This window comes from Oryx dammah, unplaced genomic scaffold, assembly GCF_014754425.2.
Source record: "Oryx dammah isolate SB20612 unplaced genomic scaffold, SCBI_Odam_1.1 HiC_scaffold_11, whole genome shotgun sequence".
NCBI lineage: Eukaryota > Metazoa > Chordata > Mammalia > Artiodactyla > Bovidae > Oryx > Oryx dammah.
Genome location: NW_024070195.1, coordinates 35100293 through 35127364, shown reverse-complemented (window position 1 = coordinate 35127364; position 27072 = coordinate 35100293). Strand labels below are relative to the sequence as shown.

The 27072-nt window shown below is 48.2% G+C and overlaps 2 protein-coding genes and 1 long non-coding RNA gene across 3 annotated transcripts; 2 read left to right on the top strand and 1 right to left on the bottom strand.

The window, feature by feature from the left end:
- Positions 1-158: 158 nt before the first annotated feature.
- LOC120870135 lies at positions 159-6277 on the top strand. The gene is made up of 2 exons (XR_005722732.1): positions 159-226; positions 6156-6277. It is a non-coding gene; the product is annotated as an uncharacterized LOC120870135 (long non-coding RNA).
- Positions 6125-16524, bottom strand: MED20 (mediator complex subunit 20). The gene is made up of 4 exons (XM_040249707.1): positions 16413-16524; positions 13791-13945; positions 9673-9926; positions 6125-8162 (listed from the first exon to the last, which is right to left on the bottom strand). Exons 1-4 carry the CDS (start codon positions 16424-16426, stop codon positions 7947-7949), a joined length of 639 nt encoding a protein of 212 aa, XP_040105641.1. The 5' UTR covers positions 16427-16524; the 3' UTR covers positions 6125-7946.
- Positions 16525-16581: 57 nt separating this feature from the next.
- Positions 16582-26686, top strand: BYSL (bystin like). Its single transcript, XM_040249700.1, has 8 exons — positions 16582-16780; positions 16958-17217; positions 21093-21249; positions 23288-23426; positions 23686-23819; positions 24395-24555; positions 24663-24765; positions 25255-26686. Exons 2-8 carry the CDS (start codon positions 16962-16964, stop codon positions 25598-25600), a joined length of 1296 nt encoding a protein of 431 aa, XP_040105634.1. The 5' UTR covers positions 16582-16780; positions 16958-16961; the 3' UTR covers positions 25601-26686.
- Positions 26687-27072: the final 386 nt, after the last annotated feature.

Sequence of the window (27072 nt, the reverse complement as noted above, 5' to 3'; positions counted from 1 at the left end):
ATCACCCAACTGCAAGGCTGAAACAGGTAAAGGCTTACGTTTAAATACAAGCACAAGGAAAAGAAACATATTCCTTACTACCTACACTGGCTCAAAGCTACACACTTGTAAATATGAAATAGAGAATTAACAGAAGCCAAAGAACAACAAAAAAATAAGAAGGGGGTAGGGCATGTGTAAGCATGAATCTACAACGCCTGGAGTCAGCTCTGTGAAATTTCCAAAGGTAACTAACTTAGGCACTTTAAAAACGTCTGATGAAGCGATAAAACCTAGTGATTGATTAATTGATGTGATGAGGATTTGCCATGTGGTTCAAGAGCTCAGTGTTCCTGTTCAGTGTGTGACCCTTGGCCACCCCATGGACTGTAGCCCTCCGTGGGATTTTTCAGGCAAGAATACTGGAATGGGTTGGAATCTTCTTCACCCAGGGATCAAGCCTCCATCTCCTGCACCTAGTCACCTGGGAAGCCCGCAAGTTAAGACCTAAAATTTAGCACTCCCTTTGCTAACACCTTTAACATAATTTTAAGGAATTCGTATCTTACATCTTAACTCAATTATCTATTTTCTCCTCCTGCTCTCCAAACCCTCAAGAAAATTTCTGGAGAATAAGATCGTATTTTATTCAATGTTATTTCTCTAACAAAGTTCCTGACACATTTATGGGTGCTTTTTTGAGTGAAGGATTTTGGAGTCACTTAAAACTTCTGAAGGAAGGGCTGGCTTGCAAAAAAGCACTTCTCAGTACTGTAAGTATTAGACCAGTGGTTCTCCAAGTGTGGCCTGTGGAGCCCTGCTGACCCAAAGACTGTCAGGAGGGTCCCTGAAATCAAAACTGTTTTCATAGTAGTAAGATACTACTCGCCTTTGTCACTGTGATGACATTGGCGCTAATGATACAAAAGTAACAATGGGTAAAACTGCTGCTTCCATAACACAAATCCAGGAAATGGCACTAAATTGTACTAGCAGTCAACGCAGTCTTCACTGCCATCCAGTCACAGGAAAAAAGAATTATACCTGTGTCACTTTAAGGAAGTGCTTGATGAAACACTAAAATAAAAACTTTGTTTTATGTAAGAACATATTTTTCCAATAATACTGTTCTATGTGATTAAGTAGATAGAGACATAAAGCACTTTGGTGCCTTATAAAGTTTCTCTTGAGGAAAAGCACTTGTTCAATTTCTCTGAATTTTGAGCTGAATTAGCAATTCATGCAATATCATTTTCACTTGGAAGAACAGCTAACAGTCATTCAGCCTTGGGTATCTGACAGATATTTCCTCAGAAATAAACAAATTGAGCCTGACAGCATTTGTTAGTAATGATCAAAATCAAGCTCTCAAGCAAAACAGGATTTTTGAAAATATATCTACCACTCTGAGCGTAATGGCTTCCCAAGACTTTTCTGTTGAGATTGATGGTGATATTAACAAATATGACTTTTTGATATTGTATAATGAAATGTGTCAACATTTAAAAGATCTGCAGTATTTTCCAAATGACCAATGCATGCTATAAAATCGTGTATGGTTAAAAGAGCCCTTTACAGTGCAAAATAAACTCATCAATGTTAATATAACAGAGTACCAAAAGCTCACTGATAGAATTTGAGATTCCACATTGCAACTAACCTTTAGCAGAGTTGTGATGGAGCATCAAAGAACATCCCCAATTACTGGAAGACAATATCACTGTGGTAGTGGTGGTTTAGTCGCTCAGTCATGTCTGACTTTTTGTGACCCCATGGACTGTAGCCCTCCAGGTCCGTCTGTCCATGAGATTTCTCAGGCAAAACTACTGGAGCAGGTTGCCATTTCCTTCTGACCCACGGTTTGAACCTGCAGCTCCTGTTTCTCCCACGTGGCAGGTAGACTCTCTACCCGAGCCACCTAGGAAGCCCCAGAATGTGTGAGGTTGGATTTCTTCACATTCTTCAACTGAATAACAAATTTCAACAGACTGACTAAAGAAGCAGACACTAGGATCCATTGTCTTCGACTATGCCAGATAGTCAAGAGATTTGCAAAAATATAAAACAATGCCATTCTTCTAAACTTTTTTGGAAAAAAGTTACTTTTCATTAAAATATTTTATCTATGTTAACATGTGATGGGTTTATTATTACCTTTAGATGAATTAATGCTTTTTCATTATAAATAAGTTAATTAACTATCAATGATACAACCCACACTAAGGCTCTTTGGGGTACTCAGTTAATTTTTAAGAGCATCAAGGAATCCTGATACGAACAAGTTTGAGAATTGTGCATCAGATGGAAGCAGAAAGAATAAAAAGGCTATTTTATTTCAGATAAGTAAAATAGGAAAAGCTTATGTAGGATAGCTAACAAAAAGGTTTTATTATAGCTTCACAGCTTAGGTGGTTCATCAATGAGGAATGGAAAACACAATCGGGAACACTGAACTTAGCCACCACTGGCTGCAAGTAAAGCCACCACATACAACCGTATCAGAAACAGTTCAGAAGCAGGCACTACTAAGACTTGGGAGCTAGCTGAGGAGAAACAGGGATGGATGTATTGCATAAAGAAGATATAGTAATTTCTATATATTTCTATACCCCCCGCCTTTTTTTGTTGTTAGTTCAGCTTCTTTTCCTATAGGCTGTAGGAGAACAAGTAAACATCTCAACTCTATGAGTGACTACTACAGTCCCTACAACTATGCTCACTGATCTGGTTACAAAAATACACCTGTATGATAGACACTTTCTCTGGACCCTCTCCCCACATTGCTTGGTCTCTATTACAACTATTTCCTTTGGACTGGAGCAGAATTTTAATCTGCTACCAAATAGTAATGACCCCTTAGCTTCCCGTCTTCAACATCCTAATCATACACAGTACCTTTGGTGCCATTAAAAAGAAGCAAGAGCAGAGACAGCATCACTTGCCTACAAGGCACTCGCACACCTCTTCTCCCTTGAGCCTCTCAACAAGCCTATGAAACACAAAGGGCATCATCACTCCCACTACACAGATGAGACCCAGAAAGGCCAACGTGACTGAAGCTACCTGGCAGGTTAGGGACGGTACTGTGGCAAGCACACAGCCATCTGTCTCCTAAAGCGTGTTCTCTTCCCTTTAGGAGGCTGCCTCAGAACATCTGTCCTGTCACCTCCACATTCCTAGCCTTGCCCTTCCCACATGACGGAAGATGTTCAATACTGAATTCTGCCTTTATACCATCTAGAATATACATACGTGGACCCTAAATTCTTTTTTAAAGCCTCCAAAGAAAATTCAGTAGAATTCATGTTAACTTTGAAAAACAGGTCTGTGCCATCTGACGCAGCAGGGCTGTACTGGTAAACAAAACAGAGACCACAAGAGAATTAGGGATCTTTGCCCTCAAAGTTCCAAGAATCTTTTCAACTCACTAATTTCATTTCAGAGGCGACGAACTATTTCTCGCCTCATCAATCACACCATCCTGAAAAATGAAAATACGCTCATGAAGCCAGATGCCATTACAACAGGGAAATCTTCAGACCCCATGGGCTGAGTCACATGGAAGAGTAACTCCTGGGCCACAAAGTGGGCTATAAATTTGCTCCTGACATAATTCCTCCTACTCATTTCTAAGAGGTTGTGTGTACATAGAGAAAAGAGGAGAAGCAGCAACCTATAGGAGGGAAAAGAGCAGGGACACAGTGCAGCTTCCCAGAACCTGACTGAAAGTCTGGAAGGACTATAAAAAATGAAGGAGGGAAAACCTTAGAGGGGATGGACCCGAGATGAAGGTCCGAAAGGCAGGGGAAGCACTCGCGTGTGCTAAGTCAGCTGGATGTATCTCACACCTGCTTTATCTTCGCCTTCTGGTTCTTTCCTTTCAGGATGCTCTCCCTTCAGAGATTCTTGTTTTTGGATCACAGATCTTTGAGATACTTTAATGAACCCTATAAATCCTATTCCCAGAGAACTGCACTTCTCCACAAACGTGTGTCCACTTTCGGGGCATCTTAGGCTTCCTGAGGCTCCCTCAGGGGTTGAGAACCTGCAGTAGAGCTGGAAGCACAGTCCACTCATACTCCAGCACCAACTAATGATCAATTCCCTCATTAAGCACCAGACGGTGTCCACAGTCTGGGAGGGAAAGAACGGGTAGGTTTTGATTTTTGTCTCAGAGGTAGTGACAAAAGTGAAATAAACAGGGAAGAGACTTCTCTAGATGAGGTCAACTCAAGGCTTCATGATCGCTGGGAGGGATGGTGTAAAGTTATGGGTACTGAATGACAGTCAACCTGTGTGACCTCAAGGGTCCCTTGTAACCCAAGAGACTGATTTTGGATTGCTCCACACAATGGCAGAAACATGCCTTGCGGGGAGTTTTAAGTCTTAACTTTTGACACCTGGAGGACACACTTAGGTGGGAATTTCTAACCACTCCCCTCACCTTCGGAGGCACTGGCGACCCACTCCAGTACTCTTGCCTGGAAAATCCCACGGACGGAGGAGCCTGGTAGGCTGCAGTCCATGGGGTTGCTGAGAGTCGGACACGACTGAGCGACTTCACTTTTACACACTGGAGAAGGAAATGGCAACCCACTCCAGTGTTCTTGCCTGGAGAATCCCAGGGACAGAGGAGCCTGGTAGGCTGCCGTCTATGGGGTCGCACAGAGTCGGACACAATTGACGCGACTTGGCAGCAGTAGCAGCCCCTCACCTTCTAGGATTTGGGGAGAAAATTTCTCACTACCTCTCTCATCCTGAAGCCTCAGGAACGAACACTGGATACAGTGGGCTGGGACAGACCTGGCGGTAGGAAGGAGTGATCAATCCCTGGGTATTCCCTTCAGTGATGCAGTGACACTCAGACACAGCAGGGGGGACATGGGATGACTTGGTCCTTCAAGACCAAAGAAAAGCAAGCAAGCAGGAGGCAGCATGGCAACAGGGGGAACAGAGAGTCAGAAGAGCACAGGAGAGACGGGGGCAAACACAGCACAGGAGCAAAGGGCAGGAACCATCAAGGGATACAAGCAGCGGATGACGCACAGGAGAACACAGCATTTCCCCAAATTCTAGCATCCATCTTCCTCCTCCAGATTCTGCCTCTTGTAGGTATCACCTGTAGTATAACTTACTAGTTCCCTTCAAGAAGACTCTTTTTATTCTCATGATATAAGGCAAAAGTGCCAGTTATATTTCTAATATATATTAGAATAAGGCATAAGTATTAAAATAAAAATGTATCCCACATTCCACTTAAAATCGCCTGGCCCCACAGAGGTCCAGGTGCCACTCTCTGACACATGCTGGGAGCCATGAGTCCCGAGTCTGAAGTTTGGTCCTGACTCCAGCCTCACCTCTCAGCATGCTCCCCCCATCTTATAGTGAAGGAGAACCAGGTAAATCTTAATGCTGCCCTGCAGGGCTCCAACAGGTTAGCGTATTTCTCTGTGACTGGCAAAGGTACCCACCAAGGTGACATGTTAGCAGGATCCTAGAAACATCCTGGTTTCTGCTCGTTTGGGGTTAGATACAGATGGTGGCAGGGGCAAGGCATCTGGGGAAAGAGGAGGGAGGGACAAGAAGGCAGTCTGGTGTAGAAGGAATGTCAGGCTTGAACCCAAACGCCCACTTTCTCACTGAGTGTAAGCTTTTTAATCTCAAAATGAGGCTAACCATGCCCCCTTTCCCTTATTCAAAAGCTTAACTTTCACTCAACCTCATCTTTCAAAAATTATATGCCAACAATACTAAACTAACTCTTGAAAGTCCCATTCAGATGTACATACAGAAGGTGGATGACATTTGGGCCTTTCCCACTAGTTATCAGTTCAGTTTTGGCAACTTTACTAGTGGAGTTAAATTAAGAAATGTATTGTATTACTTGCCTTTTTTTTTTTAGTAATAAGCTTTCTTTAACTGACACAAAGGACAAAGATGGACAAGAGTACATGAGGTGGCAACTTTTATAGATTGATCTGGTGTTCACTGGACTTAAATCTGGTCAAATGTATGCTCAAAATAAGGGAAAAGAACAAAAGTGAACACTTTCTGGAAATTTATGAGCCAAGATTGTATCTAAAAGACATAGTTAGGGAGTTAGTAATAGAAATCCCTCCTTATAATGCATAAATCTAGAGTCATATTTACCACGTTCGATTTCTGTTTATTTTCAGGAACACATTATGCTCAAAATGCTATCTCATCTCATAGAAGATTTAAAGCAGTCTACAGCAAAATACAAACCGGTAAGTCTGGACAAGAGCCAACATAAACCAGAAGGCCAAAAACATAAAAATAAAACTATGTATTTTATTATGTATAAGTTAATATCTAAAACATATCTCCATTATAAAATGTAAAAAAAAAAAAAATGAAGAAACAAATGAAGCCAGGGGAAGGTGAGAACAGAAAACATGGATGATAGATTCACCAGTTAGAAAGCTGAACTGAGCTTCTTGCCAGCCGAAGTTAAGAGGGAAACATGACCACCACCTGATTCTTGTTACAGAGCCTTAGATCTAAGCACTTAGATCTGAAAACGGTTCCTCTTAGTGGGTTTTCGATGAGAGGACAATGAGGACAACCCAGAGTACATACATGAACTCGCTTCTTAAGACCAGCTCTGACTGTGACCTCGGGGTTAGCTGGACTGAGCATCTCTGAAGCAGGAGGGCAGGGGCAGGCGATGGAGGTCAAATGAGCAGCTTGGAGGCTCCCATGAGCTGAGGAGTAAGAGTTCAGGACACCCTGAAGCGCAGTGTGAGCCTCAGGTCAACTGTTTAACCCCGAGCTCTGGGCACTTGAGAACTGGAGAGGTCTTGATGCTGAGACTGACTCAAGGGGTGCAGAAGTGACGTCCCCATGTGAATAATCCAGCTAAAGTGGCTCTGGTATCAGCCCCATCCCAATCCAACTCAGAAACAAATGGCTTACTTACAGGGGTGCTCTTTGCAAAACAGCAAGAAGCTCCCTGGGCCAGAGGCTACTAACTGGGCCCCTACATTCATTTTCTCCTTCACCTTTTAGTCGCAGAACCCCTGGCATTTTAACTGGGCACATGACCACCCAAATAGGAGGCTCAGGGCATGGCCTTTAGAAAAGAAAACTGTTCTCTCTCTCTTACCCCAGGGGAACTGGACATGTAGTTGATGATGCTCTGAGTTGCCCAAGGACAACACCCCAGGGGTGGCTGGACAACAAGCTCCAAGGAAACCAAGTTCCTGATGACCTTGTGGAGTTAAGGCTGCCCTGGGCTATCTGATTACCTCTGTACTATTAGAGAAGAGAAAAATAAACTTCTACGAACCTCTGTACTTTAGCTTCTCCTTATAGCCACTCAGCCTGTGCTTTAATATCATTCACTACAGAATGGAAAGATGGCCAGAGGGGAGACTTCAAAGGACTCAGGCAACACCCTAGAAAACTGATCTCACGATTTACCTCAGCAAACAGGTCAGAAAACGACAGCCATCAAATAAGCGTGGCCTCATGCTTCTTCCCCAGGCAAGGCCCAGCCACATCCTCTGAGTGACGCCCAAATGCAACACACAGCCTGTCCACTGTGTGCCTGGACCAAATCCTCAGGAGCTGCTAACACAGACTGCCTTCCCCCCGACACTCAGCAAGGACACTCCCATCCGACCTTTTCCCCTAAAGCAGGAGAGCTCCAGACATCTCTGCTCTGGATAATCACTTTCCTGAGGACAGGCCAAGCCCAGCAAGGCGGGGGCTGAAACAGCTGTGGCGGGGGAGGCACAGGAGGGACTGTGTGTGAGGCTCAGTGGAGGGGAGTCCAGCGCCCCAGAACAAAAGCCACAGCTGGGAACTAGACAGGGAGGGACACCCTCCCGTCTGCCCAGTATTTCCGGGGTCCAGAGGCCTGAGGGTGCAGCACCTGCTCCTTCTGTGGAGTCCCCCCACACCCCACCCCGGGTGACACAGCTCAGCCCAGCAGCTGCCAGTTGCTAACGAATCCCCGCCACCGGCACCTGCTGCTGCTTGCGGATCTTGTTGAAGAGTTCCATGTACTGGACCATGGTGTCTGCCGGGCTGTAGACAGCATCATGTCTGTTCCCAAACACTGCGGGTGCCCCCGGGGTGTGGCTGCCTAGAAAGCTCTGCAGGAACTCCAACAACAAGCTCCAGCAGTCGCTAGCTACCACACAGGGGCCATACTCCACCTGGGGACCAAGAGAAGGGAGACGGAGGGTGAGTGAGAGCAAGGACAGGTCATTTGCCCTCTGCATCCATCTTCCCCAACCCGGAGACCAGGACACAAACCTTCCAACCCAGAGTTGCCCCGCAGGAAATATCCAGCTCAAACACCAGGAATTTGAAACCCTCAGCACTGTACCCTTTAAGCTCAAACATTCTCATCTTGGGATTATCAACTCACAGCCTTACGCACAAGACCCAGAGGCACAGCTCGGTCCCTTCAAATTATTTCTGAATTTTATAGTCCCAGCTATGATGGGGGTAGATTCATGGAAAGCTTGGGAAAATTCTATGAGAGAAAACGAAGAGCAGGAGAAAGAGTCTGCGAGTGTGTATGAGTTGGGGGAATTGACAAGAGGGCAAAAAGACATATAGGCCCGTAAGCCACTTCAAGACCAACCGTTATTCCCAAGGTAGATATAACCTGGGCTCTGACCCTAAGAAATGATTTCCCAACTCATGTGACAGGGGCTGAAGGATAGAGATCCTAGGCTTGCTCACTCTCCTCTCCTGGTTTTTCACTGGAGAGATGGCAGGGGAAATTACTGGCAAGTACAAGGATAAATAAGTAAAGAAACTGCCCGGTGTGTTTGTGCTGCAAAGTTGAAAATGTGGAGGATAAACCAACAGTGAGTTCCCCGTGGGTCTTGGCAAATTCTCTGTGTGTTATGAATGAAAAGAGTCAGGACATCTTAGCTCTAGAGGTCTCTGGAGTGTCGCAGTAGTCAGGACCGCTAACGCCCTTTTCTCCACCTGTCCTGCTTTTGAGGACTTACCTATCCCCAGGTCTCCACATTTCAATTCCCTCCTTAAATGCTAATCCTGCAGGAGGTATCACAGTCCCCAAAGTCAGCAGTGCTCTCTGCCCTGAACTCCCAGAGCAATCTGTGCTTCCTTTACGGCATTTCTTACAGACTAACTTCAAAAACAGCTTGCATGTTTAGGTCTGGCTCTCTTATTAAGTCATAAACATTCAAAAGGAAGGCCCTGCAGTTTACTTATTCTTTTTTTTTTAATCTCACACAGTGCTGGGACTGTTAGATTGCGCAGACTCTCACTGGTCCCAAAGCCCGCTACTGTCACACTCCATCTTTGTCATTTTCAATATATGTCATAGATGAAATTGTCACACATACCATGAAAGAAAGTGGAAGCATGTCAAAGGGAAGGGCACACCTTTGCTTCAAAACTTTGATTGGTCCCTCCATGTAACAGTTCCCCTGCCCCTCCTTGACCAGCCCTCCTCTTCTCCTTCCTAAGCCAGCCTTCCTAAGCTTTCTACCTGCTGCGAATCCAGCTCCACATTCCCATCCTGGACTGGAGCGTCCCTCAGTGATTGAAGAAAGGGTAAAAAATGCAGGGCAAGGCAGCCTAGCTGCTCTATAGACAGGAATCAGGGAGGCAGACACATCTGCCTGCAGGAACCTGCAGAGCCAGGCCCTTCACCACATCTGCTCTAGTTCACCGAGGTCTTACCTCCACGGAGATGCCTCGGGCACTAGGCCCCATTGTGACCGTGCCCACCTTCACTAGGAAGTCACAGTACTGGTAACGGGTGCCCCGGGTCTCGATCTTGCTGGCCTTGGCACTCTGGAAAAAGCCCTTGAGTTTCACCATGAGCACGTCAAAGTTGGTGTCGGCAACAAGGCAAGGGCCATTCTCAAAGAGGGCGAAGCAGCTCAAAGGGTACTCAGAATTGTGCATCACATACATCAGCTTCCCGGCCTGACCTGCAAGGGACGGAGATCCTGCTCAGCAACAAGACCTTCCTCAGCACATCCCAGAGTAGAGGCCAAAGTGCTGAATGGGGCCAGGAGGCAATCCAGCATTGCCCCAGCAGTCCTGGAGGGCGGTGGAGGCAAGGCCCTCACCAAGAGTCTTTTCCAGAGAAGACCAGCAGCCAGGCAGCATGTGGCAGAACCCACCCAATCTACAGAAGAAGGTGATGGGCACACTAGAACTTTTGATGGTCCAGATAATGGTTTATTTCATTTTTTCCCCCAGCTTTTATATTTATTTCTGATAGTTGGGAGTAAGTTTTGCACCCCATTATTTGTAGTCAGCCCTGCATTTTCGCATTCTGGTTGTTAGGCCTTTTAGTTTTTAGTTTCTATTTTCTTCTCTCTTGCTCTTTTTTCTTTTAGCCACACCGTACAGCATCTGGAATTTCCCTGGCCAGGGACCAAACCTGCACCCCCTGCAGTAGAAGCACAGACTCTTAACCAATGGACCACCAGGGAAGTCCCTGGTTTAACTCTTAAGGTTGAGTGATGGGCTCACAGATGGATGATTAAAGATGATGATTAACAACTCACACAAGATTTACATATGGTCTTCTGTATAGTCATATATTACATAACAAGGAAAATAAAAGTAACAGCATTTGAGCACACCACACGAAGCAGCTGCTCTCTTTTTTGCCCATCACTCCCTTCCTTGGCCTCCGCCCTCTTTGAAACAGAGGAAGTGGCCCCACAGAAGCAGCACGGGGGAGAATCTGAACACGAGGCTGGACGGGAGGCCAGAGCCTTGTCTTCTGTGCCCAAGTTTAGTCTTCATCCTGAAGGCAATGGGGGGCGGGGGGGTGGCTTTGGAGAATTTTAAGACATCTCGCTGACTTAGGAAGCAAGCAGTGCAGTACAACCGTAGTAGAAAGAACTTGGAATCTAGATCAGAAGATCTAGTTTTAAATCTCAGCTTACTGGCTCCAGTCCCTGAGAAGTGAGTTTTTCAAGTCCTTAAACTAGTCCCAACACTGTGCTAGGGCTGAAGAGGCATGTAAGTAGAGGACTTAGCCCCTGGCCTCAAGAAGCTGACAATCTCATTGAAGACTGTTATTGTCCTTCCCTGATAGCTCAGTTGGTAAAGAATCCACCTGCAATGCAGGAGACCCCTGTTCAATTCCTGGATTGGGATGAGAAGGGATAGGCTACCCACTCCAGTATTCTTGGACTTCCCTTGTGGCTCAGGTGGTGAAGAATCTGCCTGCAATGCAGGAGACCTGGGTTCAATCCCTGGGCTGGGAAGATCACCTGGAGAAAGAAACAACTCCCCACTCCAGTATTCTGGCCTGGAGAATTCCATGAACTGTATAGTCCATGGGGTTGCAAAGAGTCGGACACGACTAAGCGACTTTCACTTTCATTGAAGATAGGTAGAAAACTTTTTAGAAGACCATGAAACCAAAGTGTTTGCCTGATGATAGACCAGAAGTCTTTGAAGGGAAGGAAAGACCTCAGGGAAGGAAGTGGTCAAAGTGGCAAGAGTCAGTTGGAAGAACCTTCATGGAAAAAATAGGACCTGAAGTAGGATACAAAGTGGGTAGGATTCAGGCAGGGATGAGAGCGCAGCAATGGGAACGAGTGCAGAGACAAGTGTGGGCGGTGTGGCCTCTGCAGGCCTCCACTGCGCTGCCACTGCCTGAACACCATTGGCTCTGCACCAACCTCGCCCCACAGCCTCCCAACTGCCCGCTGCATACTCACACCTTTCACCTGGGAAGTCCAGTTCCAAACATTTTAATCCTCCAATAAAGACATCCAAAGCCAATCTGTCATTCTGTTCTCATGCAGACTCACTGTGATACTTAATTCATATTATGGGAGTCTAGAAGTGTTTTTATTCTCTTGAAAAAATTCTGAAAAGCTTTTGGTCCCTGACCAGCCAGCACCCACATCACTACCTGGGACTCTGTTACAAATGTCTATTCTCCACCCTACCCCACAGCCACTGGGTCAGAAACTCTGCGGGGATGGGGAGGAGAAGGGAACCCATCCATCTGTGTGATAACAAGCCTTCCCTCTAGGTGATGCTAAAGCTAGACAGTGTGAGAACTTCTGATTTAAAGGCACAGAGCCGGTAAGTGACAGAACTGGAACTCTAATCCAGGTGTCCTGACCTCCTTCCATCCTACTCCACAGCCCACCAAGAACCTGCTGTTTCTCCAACTAGACTGTAGCTCCTTGAAAGCAAAGGTCTGATCAGGAAAACAGAGACCAAGCCAGGGAGTGTCACAGAAGTAGCATGTCATCTTATATCTGTATACTGCTGCTGCTAAGTCACTTCAGTCGTGTCTAACTCTTAGCTACCCTATGGACTGCAGCCCACCAGCCTCCTCTGTCCACGGGGTTCTCCAGGCAAGAGTACTGGAGTCGCGTGCCACTGCCTTCTCCACATCTGTATACTAGTGTTCTGTTTTCCAAATGCTTTCATAACTGTTCTCTCTTTTGATTCTTATATTCTGCCTTTTGCAGGCAAAACAAATGTTAACATTGCAATTGCACTGATCATGAAATTCAGTACAGCTCTTAAGCTACCATTTATCAGCTATTTATTCCATGACAACCTTGGTTCGAAGAGCTTTGTGTGTACTAACTTATTTAACTAGGAAATAAATACTGGAATTATCTTCATTTTGCAGATAACTGTACTGGGAAGGGTGCAAAAACGGAGCCCACACAGGTAAGTTTCTTTAGAGGGGGTTTAATACAGGGAACGAAGTACAGGGGTTGGTAGAACTGAAAAATCAAATGGAATGGTAAGGTCACCCAAAGATTAGTAACACAGGGAGCTGCTACCATCCCTAGGGCTGGAAGGAAAAAGGGCAGATGTGCTGTTCTGAGAGCCAGGAACAAGGGTTGCCTAACAGGAGGTAGAACCAAGGAAGAGACACAGCCCAAGGCAGAGGGACAGGGAGAGAGGCTGTCTCTCTCTTTCCTCCTCTCTCCAATTTTTGCCAGTGCCTTTCACTGGCCAAAGGGAACTAAATGGGGGCCAGGCAAATGTAGTTCACAGGAGCAGGGCAGGGAATAAATCCCTGGGGAGACAGGCAAGTGACCGGCACAGGAACAGTCACAGACTGCAGAATTACCTAAGGATGCAGTTAGTTGTGGCAGGCAGGACTCCGTTATCCGGTTCCATGATTTAGGCTTATTCACTGTGCTGTGGAACCATCCAAAGTCAAGTTACTGAAGAGACAAGACTAAAAGAACCCAGGTTCCCTAACTCCTATTCAGAGATCCTTTTTACCTCCCTACCACCACCAGCCACAACGTATCTCACTTTGAAATACATTTAAACAAAAGTTAATTCATCAATCAAGGTTATGCTAAGATGGTAGCCAAGGCCACTGGCTGGGTGTGGGAAACAGGAAGCTTTTCTACAGAAAGTTCCCCAAACTCTAAAGCTCCAAAAGAATCATATACAAAGGCTTCTGAGCTTAAAAAGAGACTTTTTCAAACTTTGGAGTGCATGAAGATCACCTGTGAAACTTACTATAATGTAGATTATGACTGATTACCAGTGAGTCTGTAAGCTGGGTCAGGAACCTGCACCTCTAACAAGCAACCCAGATGATTCTGAGAAAATTAGTGACCAACACTTTGAGAAATGAAAAGTGCTTTAAAAGTGCAAACAGACTACAACACAGGCCCAGACTAAGAGATGAAGGAAAAAATTAATGAATTCAGAAACACATATACCACATATCCAAGAACACCACCCTCAGCAGACGAGCAGAAAGATTCCAATGAACATGAATGTCTATTAACTCCAAACCAGGTTCCAGCCATCCCACAGGCCCATCTCTCACTGACCTTGGCTGCCCAGGGTAGAGGCAGCTGTGTGATAGGTCTCACAGTCCACACAAAATGTTCCTTGCTTCTCTGCTCCAAGCATCTCCAATTTCCGGGTGAGGAGCTCCACAGTCTGCTGGACGCTCTTGCCCTCGGCCACAGGCATCTGAGACACACTGGAAGGAAAAGGACCAAAATCATCAATGAGTCATTCACTTGCCTGCAGAATCATAGCTCATCAGGGCCAGTATGTGCACAGACACCATCAACCCAAACCTTCTCAGTTTAAAAAGAAGGAAACAGAGGCCCATAGTCTCTTGAGAACTCCACTAAGAACCAGAGCAGGTCTCAGGACGCATACCAGTGCTTTGAACTTCCTGTTTAGAGCACCTCCATTGACGGAGTGTGGCGAGTATGCCAACGTTCAAGAGAAGATTTTAGGTGGCACACAGATTGAGCATTCAGTAACACAGAGTTATACAATGAGAAAGGGATTTCTTCTGTGTTTCTTTCAGTTTTGACTACATCAAGAAGAAAGCCTCAACTTGGAAATATTATTCCAATTATTATTACTCTCTTTAACACTTTGCAGGCAAGCTGTCCAGCACAGTAGCCACAAGCCACATGCGACTATTTAAACGAATTAAAAATTAAAACTTCAACTCCTCAGCTGCAAAACCCACATTTCAAGGCTTGACAGCCACAAGTGGCTGAGAGCAGTGCTAATACAGAACATTTCCATCAAAGCAGAAAGTTTTAAGGATCCTGGGACCAAAGAGAAAGCAAGCCTCAAGTTTCTAATCCTTGGACGTGAAAGGCAACAGCATGTACACGAATTTAACCAAAACAATGAAACAAAAAGTCATTTCCAAGATTTCCTTCTGTGGTGAGGGAAACTGGCTCCCCCTTTACAGAGTGGCAGGTAACAATCACCAAGGACCAGCTATGTGAAAGGTAGTGCCCAAAGACCTTTCGATGAACTAACTCTTTGAATCCTCACATTAGCCCCATAAGATATACTTGTTACCAATGAGGAAAGAAAAGTACACAGGGGTTGAATAACTCACACAAGGTCACACAGCTTGGTGTGGTGTGGCCAAGAGTCAAAGCCAGGCAAGCTGGCTCCACGTCCATGCTCTTAACTCTACCAGAATGCTTCCTCGGGAATACAGTTATAAATACTTTTAAGGAAAAGAAAGAGAATTAAAAGAAGACATTAATAAATAATATTTCAAGTGCTACATGGCTATTTAAAAATCTTAAGTAGAATCATATGTGGCTGAATGTTGGGGGACACTGCATTACTTTATGATCAACCAAAATCAACTAAATGAAGCTATAGAGTCCTACTGTTACTAAAACTGTCTCTAATCTCCATCAGAAAAAGTACTAACAAGTAATGATGATATGCCTTATTTTGAAATATAAGAGAATCCCTAAGGTGATGCTACTGGGGTCAGAAGTCCTAGAAGCCTGAAAAAGATGAGAAGCATCCCAACAGAGAGCCCTTTCCCTGCTTGCCTTCTGCCCTGAGAGAACAGGAACTTCCAAGGTTTCACGCCTCTTTGCAGCACACTTTTTTTTTTTGGTTGCACCACAAGGCATACAGGATCTAATTCCCCAATCAGGGATTGAACCCATGCCCCCTGAAGGAGAAGGTGCCTCCTACAGTGGAAGCGTGGAGTGTTAACCACTGGAATGCCATGAAAGACCCTAGTTAACTTTTCATTCCCATTCTTCACACCCCTCTTACACTACAGGACTTTGAAGGAGGCTCATGATGTCAACTTCAGGAAGCAAATGTGCAGTCACTGACAAATCTGCAAGACCTGGGCTACCGGAAGGAGTTCCCACAGGCTCTTACATGAGAAGCCTAGAGCCACTGCCTTCAGATAACCTGGCCTCTAAGCCCTCTCTGGGAGAGATGCTCAAGATATATATCTTTTAAAGCTCTGAAATCTAGCATTTTGGAACTAAATGACTCCAAGAGAATTAAGCCCATACCTTACCCTGCCACACTGACTTATAACATGTTAGAAATAAGGCCATAGAAACTAAACCAACCAGGTAATTAAACAGAATAGGAAACAGGCCCTGAAGAGGTGATGTGCCTGTAATTCCTATCTCCTAATTCCCAACAGCTCCTTTTTTTCCCTCCAGACTCAAGATATTACAAAGGCCAAACTAGAACCAGACACATGCTGATCTAACTGCATTTAGTGGCTGTAAGGAGGGGCAGGCAAAAACCTAAAAAAGATATTATCTCCTTGTTGCCTATCCCCTACCCATCCAAGCCCTGCCTGCAGACGGGTCCGAGTCCCGACATACTACTTTCAACCGGGCTTCACGGGGTAGAACAAGAAATTGTACCAAGAAAAAAGGAAGGAGGTACACGATCATTAACAGGTTCTTAAACCCTTTTTCCTGCCGCCTTCCAGGAAGAAGGGGCGAATCTCCGAGGAAAGGGGCCTGCAGATTCTGCAGCCCTCGCGGTGGCCCCCTCACCCACACAATCCGAGGACATTTTGCTCATCTTCCGGGGAGCTGCGGACCCTGGTGGGGATCCTCCTCCCGGGTATATTCGAGGCTCCAGGGGCCTTCAAGTCCCCAAACCTCACCCCAAAAAGTCCTCTGAAGTCCTACCAAGTCACTCCCATGGTGTCGGGCCAGGAGGATGGGAGGATCAAACAACTGAAATGCGGTGTGCTGCAGCAGCCCACACGAGGAGAAAGCACCTCGCTAAAGCGAGCTCCGATGGAGGGAGGCGCTCCGGAACTTACGTAAAAACACAGCGCGCAGTCGACACGCCCACGAGGAAGGGCGTGTCTAGGTCCTTCGGTGAGGTCACTGTCCGACTCTGCCCCGCCCCCCAGCCCTGGCTCGCCGCTCAGGGAATTCCCATTCGCCTGGGCACCCTGGAGCCAGATCCATGAAACTAGGAGAGTGTAGCTCGGATTACAGCCACTTAGAGAAGACAACGTTAAATTAGGGAGGACCCAGCTCCAGGACCCGTGAGGTCTTTTTCGGGGGGGGTGGGACAGGGCTTCTGGCACACCCGGCCTCCAGACGCGAGAGGGCGCTGTGAGCTCCGGTGAGCTCTTGGGCGCTGGGTGTTTACTGCGCAAGCGCACTCGGGGCCTTTTTTTCCTCCATACCCACGTGGGAAACTTCACGGCTCGGTTTTCTAGAAAAATGCCCAAGTTCAAGGCGGGGGGTCAGGAAAAGCATGCGCCGCTGGCCGAGCAGATCCTGGCTGGGGACGCGGTGCGGGCAGGAGCCCGAGAAAAACGGCGGGGTCGCGGAACCGGAGACGAGGAGGAAGAGTACGTAGGGCACCGGCTGACCCGACGGATTTTGCAGCAAGCGCGGCAGCAGCAAGAGGAGCTCGAGGCCGAGCATGGGAGCGGGGACAGGCCAGCGGTGCCGCGGGAGCGCACCACGCGGCTGGGTGAGTGGCGGGGATGGGGTACGAGGAGGAGGGTGGGTAGCTGGGGCGGACGGCTGAAAGGTGTCCGGCAGGGGAATAGCTTGGAATTAAAAAAAACAAACACAAAAACTGAGGCCCTTGGCAAAGGTAATGGGGTTGGGAGACCCAGCTCTGGGGCAGATTGAGGGTTACCGGAGCCCTCCACGCCCATTCCTTAGAGTGGCACTCTTAGAGGCATCACCGAGGTTAGGCCAGCAGGAAGTGGTTACTCAGGCCGCTAAGTTCTCCTGGCATTTATTTATGTGTTTTGTAAGTAATTATGGAATGTCTACTACGCACATCCCGCCGTGCTAGGAGTTTAGATGGTTTAGGTAAAAAATTGTAAACAGGGCCAAGGTATACCTAACGTCAGGATCTTCCAGTGTAGCCCGAGAGAGAGAATTAAGTAAGCAATTAGAATAATGTGCTCGTGATAAAGTATAGCTTCTCTGACAACAATAGCATTAGTCTTAGGAGTCAGGTTTCCCAGGTTGCATGACCGTTGTGCTGAGAACTGAAAAGTAGGGAGTGGTCTGAGCACAAAGAACAATATTGTTTCAGGACTAGAAAGGGAGTGAGATTATTTAAAAGATGGTCATTTTTCTTGTTATTACTCTGAGAGTGTTGACCTCCAAGTTGCTTAATCCATTTCTCAACACTCATCATTCATTTGTCTATGAGCAGCGTTCACAAATGGAGAAGGCGATTACAGCCCACTCCAGGACTCTTGCCTGGAGAATCCCATGGACGGAGGAGCCTGGTGGGCTGCAGTCCATGGAGTCGCTAAGAGTCAGACACGGCTGAGCAACTTCACTTTCACTTTTCACTTTCATGCATTGGAGAAGGAAATGGCAACCCAGTCCAGTGTTCTTGCCTGGAGAATCCCAAGGGCGGGGGAGCCTGGTGGGCTGCCGTCTGTGGGGTCACACAGAGTTGGACACGACTGAAGCGAGTTAGCAGCAGCAGCAGCATTCACAAACCCTAGCCTCCTTGCTACAGTGTCTTTGCTCCGCTTCTAAAACATCACATCCCTGTTTTGCTAGTTTTTCACCTCAGTGGGCTTCCCAGGTGGTGGAACCCCCCATGCCAATGCAAGAGATGTTGGTTCAATCCCTGGGTCAGGAAGATCCCCTGGAGAAGGAAATGGCAACCCACTCCAGTATTCTTACCTGGAGAATCCCATGGACAAGGGAGCCTGACAGGCTACAGTCAGGAAAAGTCCACAGGGTCACAAAGAGTCAGACACGACTGAGTACACGCACGCACCTCTCAGTATCCTTTGCTGGCTCCTATTCTCCCCCTCCCGACGCCTGCTGGTGGGATCTCAGTTCCCCCACCAGGGATTGAACCCTGAGCCCCAGCAGTGAAAGCCCAGGGTCCTTAAACGAGGCCACCAGGGAGCTCCCTTTGCTGACTCCTCGTTTGTGGCCAGCCTCTTCCTGTAGTGCCGCAGTGTTGCGTCCTTGGAGCTAGTCTCTTCACCTCTGATGACTTCCTTGGTGCTGTCATCAGGGTCAAGGTTTAAATACTGTCTGTTTGGTAACTGCTTCCAAGTTCATATTCCAGCCTCGATCTCTTCCATGAAACCCAAAGTCTTATATTTCAGCTTTCTGTTTAGCTTCTCCAATTTGAAGTCTAAGAAACATCTCAGATTTAGCATGTCCAGAACAGAAATCCTGACCATCTTGCCAGACCTGCTCCACTCCCAGTTAACTTCATCTCAGTTAGTGACACGATGTCCTTCCATTTGCTCCAGACAGAAAACTCAAGACTTGTCTCTTTCTCGCTCCATATCCAATCAATTAGGAAGTCCTGTTGACTCTGCCTTAAAAATATATCCAGAATCAGATCAGTTGGCACCATCTTGGAACACCATCTTGTTCAAACCACAGTGATCTCTCACCTGGATGACTGCAGTAGCCTCTTACCGAGAATCCCGTATCTGCCACAGTCTACTCTCCACTCAGCAACTCAGGATTACCTGATCTACAGAGACCTATATGATCTATACCTGTTGTCAGTCTGATCTCTCCTGCTCCTTTCCCTTTGCCCTCTTCTCTCCATCTGGATCAAACCAGCCAGTTCTAAAAGAGATCAGTCCTGAATATTCATTGGAAGGACTGGTGCTGAAGCTGAAGCTCCAGTACTTTGGCCACCTGATTCGAAGAGCTGACTCATTGGAAAAGACTGATGCTGGGAAGGATTGAATGCAGGAGGAGAAGGGGACGAAAAAGGATTCGATGGTTGGATGGTGTCATCAACTCAAGTCCATCCATATAGGCTTCATTGCTCCTTAAACATGGCAAGTCAGGGCCTTCACCCTGGCGGGTCCTTCTGTCTTCGTACTCCTGTTGGTTTCCTCCCTTAATTCTTCACCTGCTCAGAGAGACCTATCCTGACCACCCCGTTAAAAACTGCAACACATCACCCCTGTCTCCACATCACAACTTCTCTACTCTGCTGTATTTCTTTGTCATGGCATTTGTGTTTTTCTAACATAACGTATATCATATTAGTTCATTGTCTGTGTCCACCATTAGAACGTAAGTTCTATAAGGACAAAATGTTTTTCTCTTGTTTGCTGGTATACTTCTGGCACCCAGAACAGTGCCTCACACATGGTAGGCACTCTCAGCATTTGCTGAATGGTGGTTACAAAAGTCTCAGTGGCTGCCCTGAAGAGTGGGAAACGAATAGAGACTAAGGAGACCAATTAGGGGACTGTGGAATTATCTAGACAAGAGGTGATACTGACCTAGGCTTTGACAGGGCTGTGAAAGCTTTGCGAGAGATTGTGTGAAGTTCAGTGGAAAAGGACTTTGTAGTTGGTTGGGTGTTGGGAGTGGGGGTAGTGGGCAAGGCAGGCCTGCTGCCTAGGTTCCGGCTTAGCAGCGACTGGATGGTGGTTCCATTTACTTAGATGTGCAACATGAGAATAGACCTAGGAGGGCACGAGAGTGACAGACCAAGATTGAAGTACCTGTGGGTTATCCATGAACAAGCTGTATAAGAGGCAGCTGGCGTTAGGGTCTGGAGCAAAGAGATTGTAACCCTACGGGTACAGATTTGGGAGTTGTTAGCATGTGAGACAGAACATCTGGTACGTGTAACCCTCCCCCTTTATTTAACTTTTATCACACAGTGTCTCTGGGGGTTTTGTGTGTGTGCGTGTGCTGCACCTCAGGCCATGGGGGATCTTGGTTCCCCAACCATGGCACGGATTGTACTTCTCACTTCCTGCAGTGAAAGCATGGAGTCTAAACCACTAGACCACCAGAGAATTCCTAGCAGACACTCTTGGGCTTCCCAACAAGCCCTCCTGCCAGTGTTACCCAGGTCTAGAACACACTCCTGCAGTTCCCATACTGCCCATCCAGAGCCTAGGCATCCTTTGCATCCATCGTCTCAGAAGATGTGCCTGTGGTATACATCATCTCTGCCACTTATTTTGACACTAATCAAGCCCTGCCATGCATATAAGAGAGAGGTGATGAATGTGTAATCTAGACCCAGACTGCCTGCAGTAGGCAAGTTAGTCAACTTTTCTGTGCTTCAGCATCCCCATCTGAAACTGGGTATAATAATAGTACCTACTCCTTACGGTCATGGTGGTTATGTATGTTATAGAACAGTTTAGTGTGTTTGCTCTCGTTTACGGCTATCACTGTCTCACTGGTTCACATGTGTACAGTTTGGTTCTCAAGCAGGATTGCACACCCCTGGGGTCTGGAAGGTAGCGTGCATTCATTACAAGCGTGTGAGGCCCGGACCATATCCGTAATGGTTAAAGTTGAGTTGACCTCTGAATTCCTCACCCACTGCTTGGCCTTGCTCACCCATTTCATCTCCCTCTCCAGGTCCAGGAGTGCCGCAGGATGGATCAGATGACGAGGAGTGGCCCACCCTGGAGAAGGCTGCCACGATGGCAGGGCCGGGCTATCAGGCGGAGGTGGTCGTGGACCCCGAGGATGAGCGTGCCATTGAGATGTTCATGAACAAGAACCCTCCTGCCAGGTAGGGCTGGCACAGCCTGGGATTTGGGAGAGCAGGTCCTAGTAGCAACTGCGTAGGAAAGGAAGATGAGATGCAGAGAAGCGTATGCTCTGGCAGAGCTCTGAGTCCTCTGGGGAGGGCCTGAGCGTGCATTGCCAGTTTGGGGAGCCACCCTGACAAAAGTGGCTCACCTTCTGAGGACTGCTCTGAATGAGAGTGATGCAGACTCAAGATAGCTCCCCCCTCTGTCCACCCATCTTAGAACTGCCCGGATTGCCTGGTGACGTCGCTGCAAGGCCTTATTCTGTCTCTGGGCAATCCGCCCCATTGCATTTGGTCTTGGTATGCTCAGTTTTCTTAGCAGTAAGCTGGGTTTCTTTGGCCATTGTCTTTCACACCCTAACTGTCATTTTATCCAGGGTTTTCCAGCCCTTGCACCACTGGCATTTGGGGCTGGGTAGTTCTCTTCTGTGGAGGCTGTCCTGTGCAGTGTAGGCTGTTAAACAGCATGCCTGACCTGTACCCACTGGACAGCAGTAGTGACCCCCTCCCCACTCTGTGATAACCAAAAATGTCACCAGATGCTGTCAGATGTCCCCTAAAGGACAGAATCATCCCCCAGACAAATTAGAACCACTATGCTGGGTCAAAAACATGCAGTTTTTTAAGCTCCTACGGTCAGGCTCCAGAGCCCAGGGTTTTGGCCCAGGAGAGAGGTGCCTCCAATGAGGGCCCTCAACCAGTTCATTCTGATGCTGTGATGACACTGTTCTTGGTTCCTCAGGTTGTTTGTGGGTTCACACACGCTAGCATCATTAGTATACTAGTATCAGCGCTATTAACGCTATGAAAGACGGGGCTGAACAGCAAGTTCCACGGCCGTGTATTTGAGCCGTGAAGGCATGAGTCCCTTTCCCAGCTTGCCACCCAGGATCCGAGGTGGATATCACAGAACATGTGCTGGTCTCTCCAGAGAGCCTCTCAGGGTCTCACACAGTGCCTGTCCCTCTGCTTTGGCAGCTCATTCTGATGAGCTTGGTGGGGTGGTTTTCAACAGAAGAGTAAAACGGCTAGGAACAGGGGCTCCTGACAGTCTTGAGGGGTGGCAGCCGGTTTCTGCAGAGAGCCGGCTAGACCCACATGGACTCAGCAGTCAGAGGCCGCTTAGCTGGGGGGCACGCATATACTGTAAGGTACCTGGCCTTCAGACCTTGAAAGACCAGGCTTTGACTCTTTCCCCCAGTCAAGAGCTCTAGACTGTGGGTGGGTTACTGACCCCTCTGCCTTTTGGTTACCATGTCTGTCGCATAGATAGTACAAGGGAATGTCTGGCTTCTGCCATATATTGCTTTAAAGTGCTGTGATGGAAGGGGACATCTGGGAAGTCCTGCCTCCAAAGACAGGAGTGGTTTTTATATAGACTTCAGCAGCCCCTGAAGATGCCCTTATCGTACTGAAGCCCAATATAATGATAATTCTGAATCATCACAGTCAGATTGTGTGTAAGGAGGCTGAGATAAACAGATCATTCATCTTGGACCTCTCCCCATCAATTTTAATAAATTGAAACAGGAGAGGGGGTATGCCATGCTCTCTCCCTAATGATCCCAGCTCCCAGAAATCTCGGTATACCACTGAGGTGTGTCTGGCACTCTGAAGAGGTCAGAGAAGGGTTTTACTCCATGTGTTAACTTTATGCAGGTAGGTATGTTATCATCCCTGTTTTATAGGGTAGGGAGCTAAGACTTAGAGAGGCAGAGTAGCCTGCCCAAGGTCACACAGGGCGCGGAGGAGCCATGACCTGAACCCAGCAGTCGCCTTTAGAGCCCAGGTTCCTACCCTCCATGCAACTCGAAGCTCCATCCTCAGCTGAATGACTGCCTGGTCCTTTGTGCTCTGCAGGGATTCTTTCCTGGGTGGGTAGGCCCAGCAGGGACTGAGGTCACGCATCCCAGCAAGGTTGCAAGTTTATCAGGGCTCTCGAGAGACGGCGTGGGGTGTCCAGAGCTCCCCAGGCTGAGAGTGCGGCCCTGCCGCCCCCTCCCTCCTGTTCCCCCAGGCGCACCCTGGCTGACATCATCATGGAGAAGTTAACTGAGAAGCAGACGGAAGTCGAAACGGTCATGTCCGAGGTCTCAGGCTTCCCTGTGCCCCAGCTAGACCCCCGCGTCCTAGAGGTCTACAGAGGGGTTCGGGAGGTAAGGACTGAGAGGAGAGCCATGACGGGACACCCCCACCAGGGCTCTGGGGGCCCACCTCTCTTGTAGGCCCGAGGGCAGGCTCGGGGTCCCTCTCCCTGCTTATGACTCTAGGCTCAATTCCCCACTGAAAAATGAGGATGATACTAGAACCTCCTTACAGGATGGTTGTGAGAATTGAATGAGTTAATGGACGCGAGAAACTCAGATGGGTGCCTGACAAGCAGCGACGAGGATGGTTCTGTTCCCTCCTGCGCAGGTGTTGTCAAAGTACCGCAGTGGGAAACTGCCCAAGGCATTTAAGATCATCCCTGCCCTCTCCAACTGGGAGCAGATCCTCTACGTCACAGAGCCTGAGGCCTGGACCGCTGCTGCCATGTACCAGGCCACACGGTAGAGCTGATGGGAGTGGGGCAGCCTTGGGTCTGTAGGGTGGGCTGGGTGTGGGAAGGACAGGCTTTCCTTCTCTTTGTCGTTGCATTCCCTCCCGGAGCTCTCTTGTGCTTCTTTATGGCATCACTTCCCTAGCTTTTCCTGTTTCCTGTTCTGGGGCCAAGGTCCTGTTAAGAACGTCCTGTGATGAATTTCTAGGGGAGAGGCGCCTAACTACAGGGACACAACCCTGTGGTGTCAGGATGGCCTCAAAAGTCTGTGGCTCCCCAGGCATGTGCAGGTCCCTGGTCACAGCACGGTACAGGGGACCCCTGATAGGGAGGGGAAGGTGAACAGCTGGTGAAGGTGAACAGTCTGCAGAGCTCTGGCTTGCCTGAAGACAGACAGTGTTCACCCCCATTCAGGTACATTTTGCAGCCCCTCCTGTTCCCTCTCTAATCTGACCTGGGTGCTGCACACACCCACCTCCCTCCCCGGACCCTCAGATCTCTTGCATGCAAATATCATCCGTAGTGATATTTGAAGGGCCAGCTCTGTCAACTGACCTGGGATCTTCCTCCTTCCAAAACCACTAGGATTTTTGCCTCTAACCTAAAGGAACGGATGGCTCAGCGCTTCTATAACCTGGTTCTGCTCCCCCGGGTACGAGATGACATCGCTGAGTACAAACGACTCAACTTCCACCTCTACATGGCCCTGAAGAAGGCCCTGTTCAAACCTGGAGCCTGGTTTAAAGGTGGGGACCCAGGAGGCGATTAAGAAAGGACAGGGCCGGAGCTCTTGCCGGACCTCCTTTCTCTCACTCTGGACTGCCAGTGACCGTGCCCCTCTGCCCCTCCCCAGGCATCCTGATCCCACTGTGCGAGTCAGGCACCTGTACCCTCCGGGAAGCGATCATCGTGGGCAGCATCATCACCAAGTGCTCCATCCCCGTGCTGCACTCCAGGTAGTATTGCGGGCTGTGCAGGACCGTAGATTGGCCCATCTCGACAGCAGAGTCCCAGGACTTGGGGCGGGGTGGGGACACGTGGGGAAGGAGTCAAGCATAAGCCCTTGGGTTTGCAGTTAAGTCGATGGGTATATGATAACTCCACAAGAGTGTCAGTCCCATGATAACTCCACAAGAGTGTCAGTCCCAGGGCCTGGCCCATGCTAGGTGCTCAGTAAAGAGTTGAATGAATGAGAGAGAGAGGAACACAGGAAGAAAGTAGGTTGGGGCAGAGACATTTGGACACACTGAGACAGAAGTAGTCTGAGCCAGACGTGGGGATTTGGCGTGAGTCAGTGTAGCCCGGGTAACAGGTCGAGGGAGTGAGGGGAGGGGAGAAGAATGCAGAGATTTCCCTTTAGGAACAGCACAGTTTAGGGGCCCATGGCGGGGCCAGGGTAAGGAGAAGCTTTCCCCCAGCGTTTCCCTGCCTCCCTTCCCCACTAGTGCGGCCATGCTGAAAATTGCAGAGATGGAGTACAGCGGGGCCAACAGCATCTTCCTGCGGCTGCTGCTGGACAAGAAGTACGCGCTGCCCTACCGAGTGCTGGATGCCCTGGTCTTCCACTTCCTGGGCTTCCGGACAGAGAAGCGCGAGCTGCCCGTGCTCTGGCACCAGTGCCTCCTGACTTTGGTCCAGCGCTACAAGGCCGACCTGGCCACGGAGCAGAAGGAGGCCCTCCTGGAACTGCTCCGGCTGCAGCCCCACCCCCAGCTGTCCCCGGAGATCAGGCGTGAGTTGCAGAGTGCCGTCCCCCGAGATGTAGAAGATGTTCCTGTCACCATGGAGTGAGGACACAGTGCTCGTCCGGGTCTGTGGAGCGTGGAAGGACTCCAGGATCCCTGCTGGTGACTGGAGGTGATTCCGAGCCTTGACAGCTGAAGACCCGGATCAGGGCCAAGACAGGTCATGGGCCTCTGACTCCCCAGTTCTCAACAGGGGGACCTGAGTAGGGCTGGTTCCCTCTTGCGTTCTAGGCCTGCATCCCTGCTCAGTTCTGGGACCTGACTTGAGGTCCCACAGCCCAGCACTCCTGGGTCCCAGCTAGGGTTGGAATGGGTACTTCCTCTCAGGCTGGTATGTCAGGTCACCGGGAGGTGGATAAAGACAAAAGGCAGGTATTCATTGAACCTCAGTGTTTTGATGTGATGGATGGAGATCTTTGCTTTCCTTGTTTTGCTGGAAGCAAGCACTGCTTCGCTGGAGGCGGGCACTGCTTCCCCCTCACGCGTAGCAGTGGATTCTTACCTATTTACATGGGAGCCACGCACTTCCCCCACCTTATTCTACAAGTCTTCTCTAGGCTGTACCCACCCTGCCAGCCCCTAGAGGGCACAGCCTTTGCCTTCCCCTGACACAAGCTACTTGGGGAGAATGCCAGCAACCAGGAGGTTGTTCAAACACGAGAAGATCTCAGATTGGTTGCAAGAGCTAGAAGAAAGCACCTAGAGGAAGGTGGAAATTCAGGATGAGAAAGGTCAGACCCAGGGTCACCACTAGACCAGTTCCCTTTCTTTCTTAGCCAATGAAAGCGTTCAACCAGGGGTTGGCAAATCAGGGTTGTGTATGCCTGTTTTCTTACAGTCCATGAGAGAAAAGTGAGTTTTTACATTTTAAATGGTTGTTGGGGGAGGCAGAGAAAAAACAGCAGTATTTTGTGATAGGTGAAGATTATACGAAATTTAAGTTACAGCGTCCCTAAAATAAAGTTTTATTGGGACACAGCCACATCCATCCACTTCCATGTCCTGTGACTACTTTCACTGCCCCTGCAGCAGAGACCAGTGCAGCCTGGCTAGAACCCTGTTGCTTTTGCAAATATGAGTTTGTTCCAACCTAATTACTCTATTTGATCATAAAGCAAATGTCATTTATATAGTTTTGTCTTGAGACACTAGATGAAAGCAAAAAACTGCCCCCACAGAGCCAAGCCAGATGACACACAAAACGCACATGCCCAGCCCTGTGCCAACGCCCTCAGCTCACCTTCTGGGTTGGCACCACACCCACATCTGGTGTCACAACGTGCCTTCCACATCCTTCCGACCTCTGCTTCCACAGCCAACTTCAGGTGTTTGTTTTTCAAGATAAAGGGCCATATTTATTACAGTATGTGTTTCTTAGCCACTTAATGTGTAAAAACACTATCTTAAAAAAAAAAAAGTGTCCTTCATTAAGTATTTGAGTATTGTGCCTCAAGCCCCATTTTCCCCCATAAGCCATGTGGCTTTAATTGTGCAGTTTTGCATGGTGCAGTGCTTTTT

Bases quoted from the DNA above. Each gene is read 5' to 3' on its own strand.
- MED20 (XM_040249707.1), bottom strand. The intron at 9,927-13,790 runs GTCAGTGAGAGA...CGTCCCTTGCAG, and splicing joins CTCTACCCTGGGCAGCCAAG to GTCAGGCCGGGAAGCTGATG. The intron at 8,163-9,672 runs GTAAGACCTCGG...CTTGGTCCCCAG, and splicing joins CCCGAGGCATCTCCGTGGAG to GTGGAGTATGGCCCCTGTGT.
- BYSL (XM_040249700.1), top strand. From the start codon at position 16,962: ATGCCCAAGTTCAAGGCGGGGGGTCAGGAAAAGCATGCGCCGCTGGCC. The intron at 23,427-23,685 runs GTAAGGACTGAG...CCTCCTGCGCAG, and splicing joins TCTACAGAGGGGTTCGGGAG to GTGTTGTCAAAGTACCGCAG. The intron at 23,820-24,394 runs GTAGAGCTGATG...CAAAACCACTAG, and splicing joins GCCATGTACCAGGCCACACG to GATTTTTGCCTCTAACCTAA.